The sequence below is a fragment of the Pelophylax lessonae genome (genome assembly GCF_965119305.1).
Source record: "Pelophylax lessonae genome assembly, chromosome: 10".
NCBI classification, from domain to species: domain Eukaryota; kingdom Metazoa; phylum Chordata; class Amphibia; order Anura; family Ranidae; genus Pelophylax; species Pelophylax lessonae.
In genome coordinates this window covers 9,941,983-9,961,486 of record NC_138777.1, presented here as the reverse complement: position 1 = coordinate 9,961,486, position 19,504 = coordinate 9,941,983, and the positions used below count along the sequence as shown (strand labels likewise).

At 46.6% G+C, this 19,504-nt stretch overlaps 1 protein-coding gene across 2 annotated transcripts in view; it reads left to right on the top strand.

The window, feature by feature from the left end:
- The window catches only part of NELL1 (neural EGFL like 1), a 1,211,404-nt gene that overhangs the window by 483,512 nt on the left and 708,388 nt on the right, over positions 1–19,504 (top strand). For both annotated transcript variants that reach the window (XM_082270280.1, XM_082270281.1), the window contains exons 10-11: positions 7,957–8,030; positions 15,314–15,413. In XM_082270280.1, coding sequence (XP_082126406.1) covers positions 7,957–8,030; positions 15,314–15,413 — 174 coding nt within the window. The remainder of the gene's footprint in view (positions 1–7,956; positions 8,031–15,313; positions 15,414–19,504) is intronic.

Below are 19,504 nucleotides of genomic sequence, written 5' to 3'. Positions count from 1 at the left end.
CACCAAAGAGAGCTTGGAGCAGCGTTTTCCCCAGGAACAGTATTGCAGACCTTCTATTACAATATTCTTTGGTCCACTATCCTAGCAACACAGTTGACATCATAAGAATTGGCAACAGGTCCGCTTTGAAATAGATGGACTTTATTGAAATTAGCTTTTTATCTCCATCACAGATAAAAAGCTTTGAGCGTGGCTTGTTATATTTCCTTTCCAGCTCCATCCCTGTATATCTCACCTACATGAATTTCATAGCCGGGGAATATCTGCCGTCTAAGCGGAATTTAATTCGCCGTGACATTCCCGCATGACTGACCCAGCAAATAAAATGATACAGTAATTGTTTAAAAGTATCACAATTCCTTGTATATAATGAAGCTTCTTTATGGGCTGTGAAAATTAAAGTGTGCAGAATTTGTTAAGTAAGTTGTTTTAAAAAATATCAGCCGAAACTGAGGATCGTCTTATTGCGATCGGTTACACCTTTGAATCCTAATAGACTGGCGGAGATGCCTGTTGTCGTGGCGAGAGGTTGTGGTGGATTTTCCATCCAGTTGTTACCTGGGACTGATGCAATGGAGGTAGGAAAGGTAGAACCAGGCTTGTGGTGGGAGCCCAGCTTGTGAGATGCCAATACAGTATATTGTAAACAGACCTGAAAGATGTCATGGAGAGGGGTCCTCGTCTATGGAGAGGACGACAGTCCTGGTGATTGCAGGAACATAATTGAGGCTAAAGAGAAAATACTGATTGTGGAACATAGCAGGCCAGGCAACTGTGGGGCATACCAGGAACTATGTGGAGACACAGGAGTTATGGAGTGCACAGGGTACACTTGAAGACACAGGGTGCATAGGGTGCACTTGGAAACATGGAGCATACAGTGGCACACTTAGAGACATGGATTTTACAGGATCACACTTGGAGACATGGGGCACACTTGGAAACATGGGGCACACAGGATCACACTTGGGGAAATGGGGCACATTTCGAGACACAGGACACATTGGGGCACACTTGAAGACATGGGGCACACAAGGGTGCACTTGAAGACAAGACATGGGGTGCACAAGAGCACACATGTTAATTGGAGACATGGGGCACACAATAGCACTCTCAGAAACATGGGGCACACAAGAGCACACTTGGAAACATGAGTCACACCGGGCCACATTTGGATACATTGGGCATACAGGGGTGCTCTTAGAAACATGGGCCCACAGGGGCACACTTGGAGACATGGAGCACACAGAGGCACACTTGGTGATATGAGCACACAGGGGTGCATTTGGAGACATGGGGCATGCAAGGGCGCACTTGGGGACATGGGGAGCACAGGGGCACACTTGAAACATGGATCATACAGAGGGACACTTGGAGATATGGGGCACACAGGAGCACACTTTGAGACATGGGGCACACAAGAGCACACTTAGAAACATGGGTCACACAGAGCCACAATTAAAAAAATTGGGGCATATAGGGGTGCACTTGGGAAAATGGGCCCACAGGGGCAAACTTAGACATGGAGCACACAGGGGTGCATTTGGAGACATGGAGCACACAGAGGCACACTTCAAGACCTAGGTCACACAAGGGTGCATTTGGAGACATGGGGCACACAAGAGTACGCTTGGAGACATAGCCCATACTTAAAGACATGAGCACAAATGGCTGGAGTGCGCAGGGGCACACTTGAGCTCATTGGCCACACAGGGGCACACTTGAAGCATGGGGCATACAAGAGCCTACTTGGAGATATGGGGCACACATGGGCACACTTTGGAGACATGGTGCACACAAGGGCACACTTGAAAACATGGGGCACACAGGGATAAAATTAGATACATAGGGCATACAGGGGTGCACTTGGAGAAATGGGCCCACAGGGGTACACTTGGTGACATGGAGCACACAGGAGTGCACTTGGAGCACACAGAGGCACACTAGGATATATGGGTCACACAAGGCGACACTTGGAGACATGAGGCACACAGAGACACATTTGGAGACATGGGGCATACAGAGGCACACTAGATTATATGGGGCACACAAGCGGACACTTGGAGACATGAGGCACGACACAGGGCATAGTTGGATATATGGACACACAGGGACTTGGAGACATGGAGTGTGCAGGGGCACACTTGGGGGCATGGGGCACACAGGGCAATCCTTTTAAAACATGGGGCACACAGGGGTGCACTTGGAGACATGGGGCACACAGGGCCGCACTTGAAGACATGGGTCATAGAGGGCTACAATCAGATACATGGGGCCCACTGAGACACACTTGGAGACATTGAGCACAAAGAGGCACAATAGGAGATATGAGTCACACAAGGGAACAATTGGAGATATAGGAAACATAGGGTCACACTTGGAAGCAAGGAGCACACAGGGGAACCTTTGGAAACATGGAGCACACAGGGCATACTTAAAAATGTAGAGTGTACAGAGCACACTTGAAGACACAATGTGCACGGGTATGCTTGGAGACATGGGGTGCATAGAGCATCCTTGCAGATATGGAGCATAGGAGGCACTGAGACACAGGAACATCAGAAGTGCAGGGGCACAGGAAGACACTGGAGGCACAGAGGGGGCTAGACTCAGGTGAAACCATTCAATGCTTTGCTCAGATGATGAGCAATGATCTTCCTGGCCCTTTAAAAGATCTGTTTCTTTGACCAACGAGTAAGATGCCAGTACTGTATACTGTAAACAAACCTGAAGGATGTCATGGTCAGGGGACCAGAGACTATGTGAAGACATAGAAGTCATAGAGTGCTCAGGGCACACTTGGAGACACGGGATGCATAGGGTGCTGTTGGAGATGGGGAGTACACGGGGGCACACTTGGAGACATGGGGAACATAGAAGCACATTCGGAGCACACTTGACACATGGGGCACACTTGGGCTTAGCAGCACATTACTTGAACACCGAGCCACGTGTCGCCTGGCCATTTAAACGATCTGTCTGTTATGCATCAGAGAAGACCTGACACTTGATCCCATGAGAGGATCGATGGAGATGACAAATGACAAACTTGTGAAGGAATGCATTTCACTCGATCCTCTGTACTGAACTGTACCAAGACCTGAGAAATTCCACAGATAATTATTTTCTTATTGCCCTTGGTACATGCAAGTCATATACTGTATAGTTATCAAGGAATTTATTTGTGGTATTTATTAAAATGCAGGCTTCTGTTTATCAATGTTTTCACTGACGATCCACACAACTTTCACCCAACATTCATAGTTACATTGGTACATTGCTACATAGTTAGTCAAGTTGAAAAAATACACACCTTCATCAAGTTCAACCAAAAAAAAAGTAATAATCAAATTAATTAATGAAATGAATAAATAAAGGATAAATAGAAAACAGAAAAATGAAAAAAAAAAAAAAAAAGGGGTGAAAGTCGTGTGAATCTTCAGTTAAATATTGATAAATAGATCAATTAGGCCCCGTTCACACTAGGGCGATCCGACTTCCCAGGGCGACCTCACAGGTCGCGGCGCGCTGCTCGCACCGCAACCTCGGAGCCGCCGGCACGGACTTCATAACATTGAAGTCAACGCAGGTCACTCCAGGTCGCCCCAAAGAAGCTCCGGACCCTTTTTCTAAGTCGGAGCGACTTGTGTCGCTCCTATTAGAATGGGTCCACAGCTTCTCTATGCCAGGCGACCTGTCAGGCGACCTGTCAGGCGACCAGGTCGCCTGACAGATCGCCCCAGTGTAAACGGGGGCTTAAAGTGTACCTAAAATTTAGAAAAAAAAATAATTTATTGTTGCGTATCAGTCGTAAATGGTATCTGAATTTGATTTTAAAGTTGAACTAACCTAAAGTGGTAAAAATAAAAATAAACAGGTGTTCAAAGAAAAACACTACTGCATATAATGTGGACTTTAAAGCACAACATGAGACACATGTCAGCAATAGTTTTTTACATAAAATGTAATTTATTAAATAATCATTTAATACAGCGGTCTTCAAACTATGGCCAGGGTCGTAACTACAGGGGTTGCAATTACAACCGGGCTCCTTGCTCCAGGGTGCCTGTGCGGCTCCCCCTGTACACCTGGATAAGAGGGGCGGCGGGGGCAGCATGTAGAGAAATCACTGTCCTCCTTTTTCCCCCTGTAGCTGCAGGAGGAAAATGGAGGAGATTGCTTCCTCTGTATGCTGCCCCCGCCACTCCTCCTATCCAGTTCACTTGTGTTCTGCTGTCTCTGGGCCCCTGTGTTCTCCCCTGCCCCCCCCCCCCCCACTGTGCTCCCCTGGTCCCTCCCCCCCACTGTGCTCCCTTCCCTCTCCTGCCAGCTGCTGCAGGGGATATGTCACAATAGAGAACCAGGAAGGGGTCGGTAAATATGTAATTTACCAGCTCCTTCCTTTTCTGAATGGACAGAGTCATAGTCAGTGACATTGTAAAAAAATAAAATAAAATGATAGAAAATAATGCCAAAAAATAAAAACTACTGACACCAGTGGGTGAACTTCCAGGATCGCAAAGGTCACACTTGTGACCGAGCCCTGGCATTCCACCACCGTGGGGAGGCCCCAAGATGGCAGGAAGGGGGCCCACTGCAGAACTTGTGAAAGGGTCCCGCTGCGGGACCGTAATAAAGGGTCCCACAACGAGAGTAAAGGGCCCCAGGATCAGTGGGAGGAGCCCCAGGCTTGACAGGAAGGGTGAATCAATAGTGTGTGCCTGAGTACACAGCCCATTAGTCTAGGAAATATAATGTAGAATGATGAGCAAATCGCTCATTCCAGTACATCTCAGTAGAGACACAAATAGGGTCCACATGGTATGTAGGAATATGTTGCTTAAAATAAATCACAGTAGAGTTCTGTTTTCTATATACTAATATTAGATACTGAGTATTGTTGCCACTAATTACCCCCGTTTGGATAGGGGGGGGGGGGGAGAGAACGAGAGGAAGGGGTGGAATTCCTGTAATAGGTTGACCAATCCCTTCAGTGGTAAGTACAAAGTGGCCTTTGAATGGCGCCGTGCCCTGTGGTCGACCTTCTGTGTGTTTTCAATGCAGCAGGACAGTTGCTCGGCAAGGGACCTGGAAGCTAGTGGAGATCACTGTAGTAACGGTGTCTACTACAGTGATTTCCAGATTCTAGAGCAGTGATGGCGAACCTTGGCAATTGGCACCCCAGATGTTTTGGAACTATGTTTCCCATGATGCTCAACTACACTGCAGAGTGCATGAGCATGATGGGAAATGTAGTTCCAAAACATCTGGGGTGCCAAGGTTCACCATCACTGTTCTAGAGGGATCCCACTGGTATGGTATATACATAGGTACATTCACCGGCCACTTTATTAGGTACACCTTGCTAGTAGCGGGTTGGATCCCCTTTTGCCTTCATTCTTGGTGGCATAGATACAACAAGGTGTTGGAAACGTTCCTCAGAAATTTAGCTCCATAGTGACATGATAGCATCACGCAGTTGCTGCAGATTTGTCGGCTGCACCTCCATGATGCCAATTTGCCATTCCACCACATCCCAAAGGTGCTCTATTGGATGAGATGTGGTGAGTGTGGAGGCCATTGGAGGACAGTGACCGGATCTGGTGAGTGTGGAGGCCATTGGAGGACAGTGACTGGATCTGGTGAGTGTGGAGGCCACTGGAGGACAGTGACCGGATCTGGTGAGTGTGGAGGCCATTGGAGGACAGTGACCAGATCTGGTGAGTGTGGAGGCCATTGGAGGACAGTGACCGGATCTGGTGAGTGTGGAGGCCATTGGAGGACAGTGACCTCATTGTCATGGTGAAGAAACCAGTGGTGAGATGATTGGAGCTTTGTGACATGGTGCATTATCCTGCTGGAAGGAGCCATCAGAAGATGGGGACACTGTAGTCATAAAGGGATGGACATGGGCAGCAACAATACTCAGGTAGGCCGTGGCATTTAAACCATGCTCAATTGGTACTAAGGGGTCCAAAGTGTGCCAAGAAAATATCCCCCACACCATTACACCACCTTCACCAGCCTGAACCATTACTCCCACCCCCCCTCCTCCACACCATTACACCACCAGCCTGAACCATTACCCCCCCTCCTCCACACCATTACACCACCAGCCTGAACCATTACCCCCCCCCCTCCTCCACACCATTACACCACCAGCCTGAACCATTACCCCCCCTCCTCTCCCACACCATTACACCACCAGTTTCATGTACCTGATTAGAGGCAGAGGTGCTGAGAGGGCTTCCCTTGTGGCTAAGTTCAAGGCACCCCTGGAGGTGGAGACAGGGAGTGCTGTGCGCAAAGGAACAGGGGTCGCCGGCAGCGGCAAGCTCAGGTGAAGAGGTGACTGCTGTGATAGTAGACACATAGTGCATGCTGCAATGCAGGTTGCCTTGAAGGTGACCCGCGGAGGTAGCCAGGTGTGCGACAAGAGCGAGTTCAAGGTCAAGCCAAGGGGTCAAACACAGTTCATCAAGCAGTAGATGAGTCCGAAGGAGCAAGCCAGGGGGTCATACACGGGAACAGCAGACTGGAGCAGAGTAGGTAAACAAGCCAAGAGGAGAGACAAGACAGGTGAGGCAAGCTGGGTCGGTAACAGGTAATCCAAGGAAACAGGAACAGGAAACAGGAAGCTGAAGATCATCAACTAATGGCTGGAGCAGGCTGGTTTAAATAGGCCACTGGGCGTCCCTGCATTAGTGTGGGCGGCAGATCCAGCTCCCTTGTGGGAAGTTCCCTGACAACCAACCTGAACCTTTACCCCCCCTCCTCCCCCACACCATTACACCACCAGTCTGAACCATTGGTGTTTATGTTTAAATGATGCTCAATTGGTGCTAAGGGGCCCAAAGTGTGCCAAGAAAACATCCCTGACATCATTACACCACCACCCTGAACCATTACCCCCCCTCCCCCCACACCATTACACCACCATCACCAGCCTGAACCATTACCCCCACCCCCCCTCCCCCCACACCATTACACCACCAGCCTAAACTGTTACCCCCCTCCTCCCCCACATCATTACACCACCACCACCAGCCTGAACCATTACCCCCACCCCCCTCCCCCCACACCATTACACCACCAGCCTAAACTGTTACCCCCCTCCTCCCCCACATCATTACACCACCAGCCTGAACCATTGGTGTTTAAATGATGCCCAGTTGGTACTAAGGGGCCTAAAGTGTGCCAAGAAAATATCCCTCACACCATTACACCACCAGCCTGAACCATTATACCCCCTCCTCCCCCACACCATTACACCACCACTACCAGTCTGAACCGTTACCCCCCCTCCCTCACACCATTACACCACCAGTCTGAACTGTTGATACCAGGCAGGATGGATCCATGCTTTCATGTTTTTTACACCAAATTCTGTCCCCACCATCTGAATGTCGCAGCTGAAATCCAGACTCATCCGACCAGGCAACATTTTTCCAATCTTCTATTGTCCAATTTTGGGGATCCTGTGCCAATTGTAGCCTCAGATTCCTTTTCTTAGCTGACAGGAGTGGCACCTGGTGTGGTCTTCTGCTGCTGCCCATTTGCTTCCCTGCTTCAAGGTTCGTGTGTTGTGCGTCTGCCCATTCTCATCTGACCTCTGACATCAATCAGGCATTTTCGTGTACCGAATAAAGTGTCCAGTGAGTGTACATTGGTCCAAGCTGGACCATACCTGGACCATTCCTGGACCATACCTGGACCATACCTGGAGACCTTCTTTAAGGAATTCTCCTTTTAAGATGACTGGCTAGCGCTCTTTGTCTAGTTTACTAAGCAAAGCTACTGACTGGAGCTCAAGGATGGCTTCTTATTATAAAAAGGTGGAGATTATCTGTCTGGGAAATGTATATGATGTCAAGAATTTATTGTGTTACTGAATTATCCGTTTTAATCTCATTCTTACGGTCCGAATAACATCAAATTTCTGTTCTCTCTTTCCAGCCAAATGTGTTTACGGTGGGAAGGTCCTGGCTGAAGGTCAGAAGATCCTCACGACAAGCTGCAGAGAATGCAGAGTAAGTCTTCCTTTATTTGAACAGTCAGAATACGTGACTCCGGTTATCAGCGCGCCGAGCGCCGTCCCGGCCTGTCACTCATTCTCCTCTCCGCAGCTCCTTTGTCTGCAGCATCGCACAGATGTGTATGAAGCCAGCAAATTGCTTTGCTCTGATACAAGTGGCTGGGATCAAGGTTGAATGGCAGATTTACATTCACGTGAGATGCCAGCTTGTGTCCAAAATGAGCCCGAGCCATTCCTCCCCCGCAGTCCTGTCATATATTATTATAACACGTTGTCATCATGTAGGCTGAAATCTGGGACACAGGGAGCAAATCTGAATGTATGAATTTCATTGCATATGGATCTGCCAGAGTAAGTCTTCTGCAGCAGTGTGACAGGAGACTCCCAACATGGTTTACTTTTCCTGAAATACTCTGCACTGATGGAGGACTCTGCTCCTTCCTCTAACTCTCCTCTCCTGAAATATTCTGAACTGCTGGAGGACTCTGCTCCTTCCTCTATCTAACTCTCCTCTCCTGAGAGACTCTGTTCTGCTGGAGGACTCTGCTCCTTCCTCTAACTAACTCTACTCTTCTGAAATAACATGCGCTCTTTCCTCTATGTCTCCCCTCTCCTAAAATACTCTGCACTGCTGGGGGACTCTGTCTCTGGCCCAGGGGGCAAGTACAAACCAGAGGCCCATGGTGCAGCGGCTCAGCCCCCTTCCCACTTTCCCTCACCCCCCCCTCTCACTCTCCCAATCCTCCCCCTCATCCCCATTCCAGGCTGAAGCCCTGCTCCAGTTACTCTCTACTTACTGGCTGAATCCGTGTTCCCGACCGGGCCAGCAGGGGAAGGTGGGACAGCTTGGTTGGGGCTGGCCGGGGCAGAAGAGTCTCCAGTGAGGCATGGAACCGGCCTCTGCTCAGACACAGTTTACACCATCCATGCTGGGGGGGGGGGGGGGGTCTGCACTTTGCCCTTGTCTTCAACTCACACTCAGTAGGTCAGTGGCAGGGACTTTATACTTCTCTAGGAATCCTTTAGGCATGTCTGTGGTGCAGCCTTTTTACGGGGCATCAGAGTGGCTCAGGGGGAAATTGCCCCCCTGCCCCTGGCCCAGTCCTTCCCTGCCCCCCTCCACCAAATGATTTGGACCAGTGCACAAAGCAAGGTCCATAAAGACATGGATGAGCGAGTTTGGGGTGGAGGAACTTGACTGGCCTGCACAGAGTCCTGACCTCAACCCGACAGCACAACTTTGGGGTGAACTCTGCTCCTTCCTCTATCTAATTCTACTCTGCACTGCTTATCTAACTCTACTTTGCACTGCTGAGGACTCTGCTCCTTCCTCGATATCTCTCCTCTCCTGAATTTGTTACATTTGGAGTATATTGAGGGCCAATTCTTGCCCGTTTCAGTCTTCAAAACATATGAGCAAGGTCCCAAGGTCGCACTCATTAGGTCAGTGGTGGGGACTTTTTACTTCCCTTCACCAGGAATCCTTTAGGCATGTCTGTGGCAGACACGGTGCAGCCTTTTTACGGGGCATCAGAGCGGCTCAGGGGGCAATTGCCACCCTGCCCCCTGGCCCAGCCCTTCCCTGCCCCCATCCACCAAATGATTTGGACCAGTGCACAAAGCAAGGTCCATAAAGACATGGATGAGGAAGTTTTGGGTGAAGGAACTTGACTGGCCTGCACAGAGTCCTGACCTCAACCCGATAGAACACCTTTGGGATGAACTCTGCTCCTTCCTCTATCTAATTCTACTCTGCACTGCTGACGACTCTTCTCCTTCCTCGATAACTCTCCTCTCCTGAAATTAGTTACATTTGGAGTATATTGAGGGCCAATTCTTGCCCATTTCGGTCTTCAAAACATGTGAGCAAGGTCCCAGTTTCTGCAGAATTCTTTTCAAATGCACACTTTTAGAATCTGCCAAAACATTCCCTATGATAATATTAGTAGTTAGAAAAGTCCCCAGCTTGAATAATTCATAATGGCAGCATTTATGTGATGACCTCGTTATATATTAATAAACCAATTTATTCCATGTGTTTCCCCCTACGGACATTTCATAGTGTTGTCATTAACCCTCTGTGGGAACCATGAAAAGTTTTACTGGTTTGTGGTGAGTTCCTTCGTAGGATTGTCTAGTAGGATACGTTGTTAGCAGGTTGTGAGAAGCACAAATTAAATCGAGAATCTGACTTTGTTGTAATCCTTTTACAGGAGACACAATAACATCAGTGATTATTTTCCCAACTAGACATGGAAGAAATGCAGAAATTATTGGATCTCTGAAAATTTTAAGCACATATATCTATTTTTTGCATTAAATTGATAAAATGTATCTTTTAAAGTGCCACATTTTTTCCTTAGTTTGGATAGAGAAGGGAATGGCCCTTTGTCTTTTTACTTTTCAGGTAGATTTTCCTTTCCTTCAGGTGCCCCGGTTGGCACCATTAATAAAGCTGATATACTACTCTGTTTTTTCCTGCTGTGGCCCCTTTAGGTTCTAGTGGAGGCCATCTTTGGCTTGGGGTCGGTGGCGCTTCACTTAACCACTTATGCCCCGGAAGATTTTACCCCCTTCCTGACCAGGCCCCATTTTGCGTGATTTTAACGGACAATTGCGCGGTCGTACGATGCTTTACCTAAACAAATTTGATGTCCTTTTTTTTCCCACAAACAGAGCTTACTTATGGTGGGATTTGATCACCTCTGCGATTTTTTGATCATGCGCTATAAACAAAAAGCAGCGACAATTTTGCAAAAATAACAATATTTTTCAATGTAAAAATCAAAATTTTTTAACATTTTAGGCCAATTTGTTTTCTGCTACCTATGTTTGGTAAAAAAAAATCGCAATAAGCGTATTTTGATTGGTTTGCGCAAAAGTTATTGCATTTAATAACTAAGGGAAAGATTTTTGTCATTTTTGTTGTTTTTTTTTTTTAATGAGTAATGGCGGCGATCTGCGAATTTTTTTTGCGGGACTGCGACATTGCGGCGGACAGATCGGACCCTTGACTGACATTTTTGACACTTTTGGGGTTACCAGTGACATTACTACAGTAATCAGTGCTATACATATGCACTGTTACTGTAAAAATGACAGTGGCAGGGAAGGGGTTAACTTTATTGGGGAAGGAGGGGTTAAGTGTGTCCCTAGGGGCGTGCTTCTAACTGTGCAGGGATGTGGCTGTTTGTGTAACAGCAGAGATCTACGATCCTACATAGCAGGACAGTATGATCTTTGCTGTTACACAGGAGAGAATGACAGGCGGCTTTGTTTACATTAGCCGCCTGCCTTTCTCCCTCTGTAACGGACGATCGCGAGTGACCGGTTGACATCGGGTCGAACGGTCACTCGTGCTGAGGTGTCCGTGAATGAGCGGGGGCGCGCCTCCGGTGGCGCGTGCTCGCCCCCGGCGGCGCGCGCTTGCCCCCTAATGGCTCACAGGCTAGTGACGTACCGGTACGTCAGTTTGCCTGCACGGGGCTGACCGCCGCAGTATATGTACTTGCGGCGGTAGGCAATCGGTTAAAGAGGAAGTAAGCAGCTTCCTCCTCTTTTATTTTTTTTTTGTCTGACCTGCAAAATAAAAGCATAATGTGCTAGTATACATTGCATACTAGCACATTATGTGAAACTTGCCTGCAAACCAAACCCTCGTTGTCACTGCTGAAGGCTGCATCCATCTTCACCCATCTTCCTTGCCGGTCCATGGACTCCGGCTGTGTGACTGGCTGGCGCCTTGTGACGTTATTCACTCGCGCATGCGTGCGGGACCTGCCGGTGACGGCACAGGGCTCTGCTGAAATGGCACGGGTGGCCGTTCCTTCAGAGCGCATGTGCCTATTATGTCATTCGTTGCATATACAGTAAATATCTCCTAAACGTCGCATGTTTAGGAGATATGTACAGTACCTATAGATATGCCTTAAAGCAGAGTTCCATCCAAAAGTGGAAGCTCCGCTTTCACTGCTTCCTCCCCCTCTCCAGTGCCACATTTGGCACCTTTCAAGGGGGAGCAGATACCGGTCAATAACAGGTACCCGCTACCACTTCCTTGTAAGGGCACTGCGACGACCTACGTAATTTTCAGCCCATCCTCCTTCCCCTCTCTGCCTTCTGGGAGAGTCCCAGAAGACAGCGGGACCATTCAGAAAGCGCAGCAGGACCCGCATATGCGCAGTAAGAAAGCAGGCTGGGGAGCCTCAAGGCTTCACTTCCTGTTTCCCTTGGTAAGGATGCCGGCACCTGCACCTGGAGCCGTTGGACGGATCGGCTTCTGGTGCCAACATTGGGGGCTTCCTGGACAAGTAAGTGTCCTTATATTAAAAATCAGCAGCTACAGTATTTGTAGCTGTTGACTTTTAATTCCCCCCCCCCCCAGGCTGGTACAATTAATGCACTTCCTCTTTAAGTGGGGGCAACACCTCTTTATTATGTTGTACATCTTCCTGATGAAGCTCATTGCAAAACACGGACAGCTCCCTGGGTATTCCTTGACCGATACTACCTTGTTTCCCGTGAACGTTGGACCCTTTGCCCCTCCCATGAACGTCCTAATTTAAGCCACGTCTTTGCACTTCCTGTTTGTCAGATTATTGTGCTCTTTCCAGCCAATATCTTGCTCTCATAACTTCTGCTGTCATCCATATTTTTGCTACCACTCCATACCGACTTTCGGCTTGTTACTTGACTACACCGCTTGATTCCTACCTATAATCACTTGTTACCAACCATTGGCTTATTTACTGAGTACGCTTCTGCTTGATGCCTACCTGATATATCTGCTACTGGAACCTGGCTTGCTCACCTCCTGGTGGGGGTGATCCTGAGGACCAGGACATAGTACTAGCACAAAATTTATCTTCACCATCAGGAGCTCTGGTGAATATTGGTTGGTGCTTAACATTCACAGGTCAGATGAGCCTGTGTCTTCTTCCATGGTGACCTGCTTGTATAATTATCCTGCTGGTTGGTGAGAGCCTCTCTACTGCCATACCTACTGGTCTCTAAGCCTGACCCCTGCCTTGTGGACAGCTTTCCCAGAAGAGTTGAAGCTGTTATAGCTGCAAAGGGTGGGTCAACTCAATATTGAACCCTACGGACTAAGACTGGGATGCCTATAATGTACATGTGTGTGTATATAAATATATTTATATATATATATGTGTGTATGTACATATCTATGTATGTGTGTTTTTAATGTAGTTTACATTTTTTAAAATTGTTAGTTACAATGTAACATACACAAAGGGCATACAACAATGTTGCATGTCTTTTGTTTATATTCATATTGTAACTACTGGTTTGGGCCTAATGCACTGTTTGCCCAGCCCTTTCTCCTGGCAGGCGCTTAGGCACATTTAGGTCTGTTTAGGTGTGTTTAGAGCTTGGGTGTTCATGAATTTAATTAGCTGAAAAGAAAAATGTATTTTGGCCATTGGAATGAATGAATGTTTAAGCACTAAACATGCCTATTGTCAATGCGCATTTAAAGGCATCAGAGTTTTTGGTGGCAAAATGCCCCTCTTCTGAATGCGCTGGCTCTGTTTTTTTGCCTATAAATGCATATGTGTGCAAGGACACATAGGGTAACATGTAAAGTTGTTTAGAGGCAAAAAAAAGTCAAACGACATTAACCGCTTCCGGACCGCCCGCCGCCTTTTTACTGAGGCAGTCCGGCCCTCCTGCGTGAACCGACGTTGACCTATGTCAGTCGCGCACAGGCAGCTAGGGGGCGAGGGCGCGCCGCTGGCAGCGCGCTCCCGCCCCTACTCGGCAGCGGGGAAGCCAATGCACGGGGCAGGCAGCTCCAATTGCCGCCTGACACCCGCGATCGTTCCCCGCTGAGAGAGAAGAACGGTCAGCTGTTGTAAAAACATCTGATCATTCTCCCTGGAATGATCACAGAGCGCCTGTGATCCTTCTATATAGGATCGCAGGTCTCTGTGATCATTTCACAAGCCACGCCCCCCCCCACAGTTAGAATCACTCCCCTAGGTACACATGTAACCCCTTGATCACCCACAATGTTAACCCCTTCCCTACCAGTGTCATTATTACAGTAAAAGTGCATATTTTTAGTACTGATTACTGTAGTAATGTCACTGGTCCCCCCCAAAAGTGTCAAAAATGTCAGTCAGGGATCAGATCTGTCCGCCGCAATGTCACAGTCCCGCAAAAAATCACAGATTACCATTACTAGTAAAAAAAAAAAAACAATAAAAATGACATAAATCTTTCCCGTAGATTGTAGACGCGATAACTTTTGCGCAAACCAATCAAAATACGCTTATTGCGATTTTTTTTTTACCAAAAATATGTAGCAGAATACAAATTGACCTAAAATGTTAAAAAATTTAGATTTTTTTAATTTTTTAATTTTTTTTTTTTGGAGAATGTTATAAAGCAGACAGTGAAAAATGTTTTTTTTTTTCAGAATTGTTGCTTTTTTTTGTTTATAGCGCAAAAAATAAAAATCGCACAGGTGACCAAATACCACCAAAATAAAGCTCTGTTTGTGGGGAAAAAAGGTCATCAATTTTATTTGGGTACAGCGTCACACGACCGCGCAATTGTCCGTTAAAATAACGCAGTGCCGAATCACAAAATATGGCCTGGTCATTAAGGGGGGAAAATCTTCCAGTCCAGAAGTGGTTAAAAGTGGCATTGTTTTTTTTTACAGCGAGGCGTGTTACACGAGGCCTTAAAAAATAAAATCTTTTGTCATAGCAATTTTAAAGTGCAGGTTAAGCAGTACTGGGCTGTTGCACATGGCTGTATTTGAGGCGTATGGGCATACAGAGTAAATTACGGGTGTGATAATGGCTTTTCTGCCCATTGACATGCATTACAAAAAATGCAGTATTTGGGCTAGGCATGTAAAATGTTTGCACTCGCTTTAACACATCTGGGTGTATTTTTCCAATTGTAAAATGTACGCCTATTTGCCCCAACTACGGCCCTATGCAAGATCCCTTAAAGTCAACATGATTGGGTACTGCCACTTTTCCAGAGCCCCCCTCCCTTTCTCCGGGCTGCGATGCTGCTTTTCTGCAGCTCTCATTGTGTGCAAATTATATTCCATGCATATAAAAGTCCGGGATACAAATAAAAGATCATTTTCACCTTTTCTGCTGTGATTTGTGCTGCCAGTTAGGGTCTGCTCTGGAAATGAATAGCAGAACGTTGATTAGAAACTGCGTGACCTTTTCCCGCTTGTCGCAATGTTCCACCGGCAGCTCTTTTAATACAAATAATGTCATTATTTGCCTACAGAATGGAGCTTTGCAAAAGGTAGCGGAGCCCTGTCCGCCGCTTAACTGCACCGAAGATGATCGGATCCTTCCAGAGAACGAGTGCTGCTTTGTCTGCCGAGGTGAGCCGCTTCACAGATTTATAGCTGGAACTGAATTTTTCTAAAATGTTTTGATTTTGCTATAATTGAGCGGGAAGCCCTGGAATTCTTTGGAGAATTTTACACCATAGGAGGCTTATTCTTAGAGGGTATCTCTGCTCCTCTGCCAAGTATTAGGGAACAGCAAATCTGTCTGGGATGGATTTATGAACATTTTCGTAAATAATACTTAAAATTTGTGAACTTTGTGGCAAACCCTATTAAACTCCATGGAGGTGCAGATTTTGTTTTCAATTCCGGCCATTTGTAGGGCTTAAATGCAAGCTATTGTTAAAGACATGGGAAAGGTATGGGAAAGGCAAGACAAGTCTTGGGAAAGGCAAGGCATTAGAAAGGCAAGACAAGGCATGGGAAAGACAAGGCAAGGCATAAGAAAGACAAGGCATGGGAAAGACAAGGCAAGGCATAAGAAAGACAAGGCATGGGAAAGACAAGGCAAGGCATAAGAAAGACAAGGCATGGGAAAGACAAGGCAAGGCATAAGAAAGACAAGGCATGGGAAAGACAAGGCAAGGCATAAGAAAGACAAGGCGTGGGAAAGGCAAGACAAGGCATGGGAAAGGCAAGGTATGGGAGGGGCAAGACAAGTCATGGGAAGGCAAGGCAGAAGAAAGGCAAGACAAGGCATGGGAAAGGCCGGCATAGGAAAGGCAAGGCAAGGTATGGGAAAGGGAAGACAAGTCATGTGAAAGGCAAAGCATGGGAAAGGCAAGTCATGGGAAAGGCAAGACAGGGCATTGGAAAGGCAAGAAAGGAAAGAAAAGGTATGGGAAAGTCAAGGCAAGGTATGGGAAAGGCAAGGCAAGACAAGGCATAGGAAAGGCAAGTTATGGGAAAGGCAAGACAAATCATGGCAAAGGCAAGGCATAGGAAAGGCAAGAGAAATCATGGGAAAGGCAAGAGAAATCATGGGAAAGGCAAGACAAGGCATGGGAAAGGCAAAACAAGGCATGAGAAAGGCAAGGCAAGGTATGGGAAAGGGAGGACAACTCATGGGAAAGGCAGGACAACTCATGGGGAAGGCAAGACAACTCATGGGGAAGGCAAGACAACTCATGGGAAAGACAAGACAAGGCTTGGTAAAGGCATAGCATTAGAAAGGCAAAACAAGGCATGGAAAAGGCAATGCAAGGTATGGGAAAGGCAAGGGAAGGTATTTGAAAGGTGAGATAAGACCTGGGAAAGGCAAGGCATTAGAAAGGCAAAACAAGGCATTGCAAATGCAAGGCATGGGAAAGGCAAGACAAGTCATGGGAAAGGCAAAGCATGGGAAATGCAAGACAAGTCATAAGAGAGGCAAGGCACTAGAAAGGCAAGACAGGGCATGGGAGAGGCAAGAAAGGCATGGGAAAGGCAAAACAAGGTATGGGAAGGGCAAGGCATAGGAAAGGCAAGGCAAGGCATAAGAAAGGCAAGATAAATTATTGGAAAGATAAGGCATAAGAAAGGCAAGGAAGATAAGGCATAGGAAAGACAAGGCAAGGTATGTGAAAGGCAAGACAAGTGACAGGAAAGGCAAGGTAAAGGAAAGGCAAGACAAGGCATGGGAAAGGCAAGGCAAGGTATGGGAAAGGCATGAAAGGGCATGGGAAAGCCAAGGCATGAGAAAGGCAAGGCAGGGTATGGGAAAGGCAAGACAAGGCATTGGAAAGACAAGGTATGATAAAGGCAAGGCAAGGTATGGGAAAGGCAAGGCAAGGCATGGGAAAGGCAAGGCAAGGCATGGGAAAGGCAAGGCAAGGTATGGGAAAGGCAAGACAAGCCATGGTAAAGGCAAGACATTAGAAAGGCAAGACAAGGCATGGTATGGGAAAGGGGAGATAATGCATGTGAAAGACAAGGCATTAAAAAGGCAAAACAAGCCATGGGAAATGCAAGGCATGGGAAATGCAAGGCATGGGAAAGGCAAGACAAGTCATAAGAAAGGAAAGGTATTAGAAAGGCAAGACAGGGCATAGGGAAAGGCAAGACAAGGACCAGGAAAGGTGAGACAAGGACCAGGAAAGGTAAGACAAGACATGGGAAAGGCAAGGCAGGGCAAAGGCAAGACAATGCTCCTTATGCAGAACTATGTGTTCAACACACACTGACAATAAGGACTATGCATTATAAGTTGTTCCCTATTTCTGCTGCAAACTTGGAGAAAGACATCTATACTTGTATCGGATGACAGGATATGAGAATCTAGAGCGACATTCAACCAAGTAGGAACCCTTTAAATACATTTCAGGTCTCAGAACACCCCTGCAAAATAATACAATATCTATCAGTACAGTAACCGCACCACAATGGTGGTCAATGGCAGAAGGGCCTCCTTACACTGGTGGCCAATGGGAACGCAATCTATTAGAGTTATATAAGGAGAAATTTAGGGTAATTGGCGCTGCCTATATTGAAAAACTAAAATGTAAACAATGATCTGTAAACTGGTATATAAATACACTGTGGTATATATATGGAATGTGGTAATCAGTAAGTTATCAGTGCAGCAAATAAATATATAAAAGAATGTAAAAATATATAAGATAAGCATATAATAAAATACAGTGCCTAATAAATATCAGTATACCCGTGATAAAGTGCAATCCAAGTGACAAAGTGAATATAAAAGTTATAAATAAGTATAATCAGGCAGTGATTAAAATATAATATATAAAATGGTACAAAGTTGATATAAATAAGATAAAGTGGCAGTGGCAAAAAGAAAGTGCACTAAAGGTATGGAAAGTGATCTAAACACTCTGAAAAAATAAAAGTGACAACAATAGAGCAATAAAGTGCACAAAAGTGGCTGATAAATATATATAATAAAGTGACTGGCTGAGAGAAAGTACTAATAGCCAGTGATGCAATGATGGTATATAGGTAACCAGGTTAGTCCATAGCCAAATAGATGTACAGGTGACTTCGTGGGTGATTCTTAGGGTGACCCGGTGGTGGGTAACTGGTGAGGTGCTAGGTGACCCCCAAGGTAAGTATCCTACTAACCAGATATACCCACCCCACACAGGGGTATAGAGCAGGTCGCTCTGTTGGTTCCTATCTCCCTTCTGTGATGGGGGGGATGTCGGGGGTCGTCCCTGAGGGTCCGTGGTGTGTAGGCATCCCAGGAGGAATCCTATAGTCCTCTACTTTGGGAGCGATAGTAGGTCCAATGATCCGTGGGTGGACTCCAGCCACTCGGTAATGTATGGGGGTAGGAGGGTAGAAAAGAGGCTGATAGTGTGATATTGTACAAGCCTTTATTGAACAAATCAAATATAAAATGGGTACTCACAATGATGCTGTCAGTACAAGCGAGAAATAGCGTCCTGGAACGCAATGCATTCCACCAGAATGCCGGAACCGGAAGTGATGTGACGGTGCTGTACGCGTTTCGTCATCAGACATCTTCTGCATTGGATTTCTTTCCAATCTATTAGAGTTATAGTCAGTGTTAGTGCCCCCATTATTTGGTGGTCAGTGGGAAGAATGTTCCCTACATCTAGCAGGCAGCTAACAGGATCATTGGTGCCAGTGGTAACTTAGCTGAGAAGCCAGAGGAGAGGTTCCAGTAGTCCCATGGCGCTGGCTCTGCGGAGTGGCTTTAGTGATGGATACCATCAAGCAGGAAATTAATCAGCCGCTGCTCACTACTCCTCCCTCCTGAAGAATGTGATCTATGAAATAATTTGACAAGGCCTCAAAACCAGGAAGTAACTGAAGAAATGTAAAAAAATTAAAAAATAAAGTATAAAACAAGTAAATACGATATACTTTCCTATCTATTTATTAATGCTAGCAGCATAAGGGTTTAAAAAAGCCAACGTTGAATAAGTGAGTTTAGTTCCTCTGTAACCATTTGTGGACACTGGGCATGCTACACACAGTCAGAAATGTAATCATGGTGTACGTAGGACAACCTGTCCTTCTGCAATTCCTGCTTCTCACGCCTGCCAGAAAATCCTGGCTCTCAAAACAACAGCTGGAAGTTGCTGTGTAAATGCAGCAGCTATTTCAGCTTCTGCTGTAAAAGAACAAACCTTCTAACGTGCTTATAAACATTGTTCAGA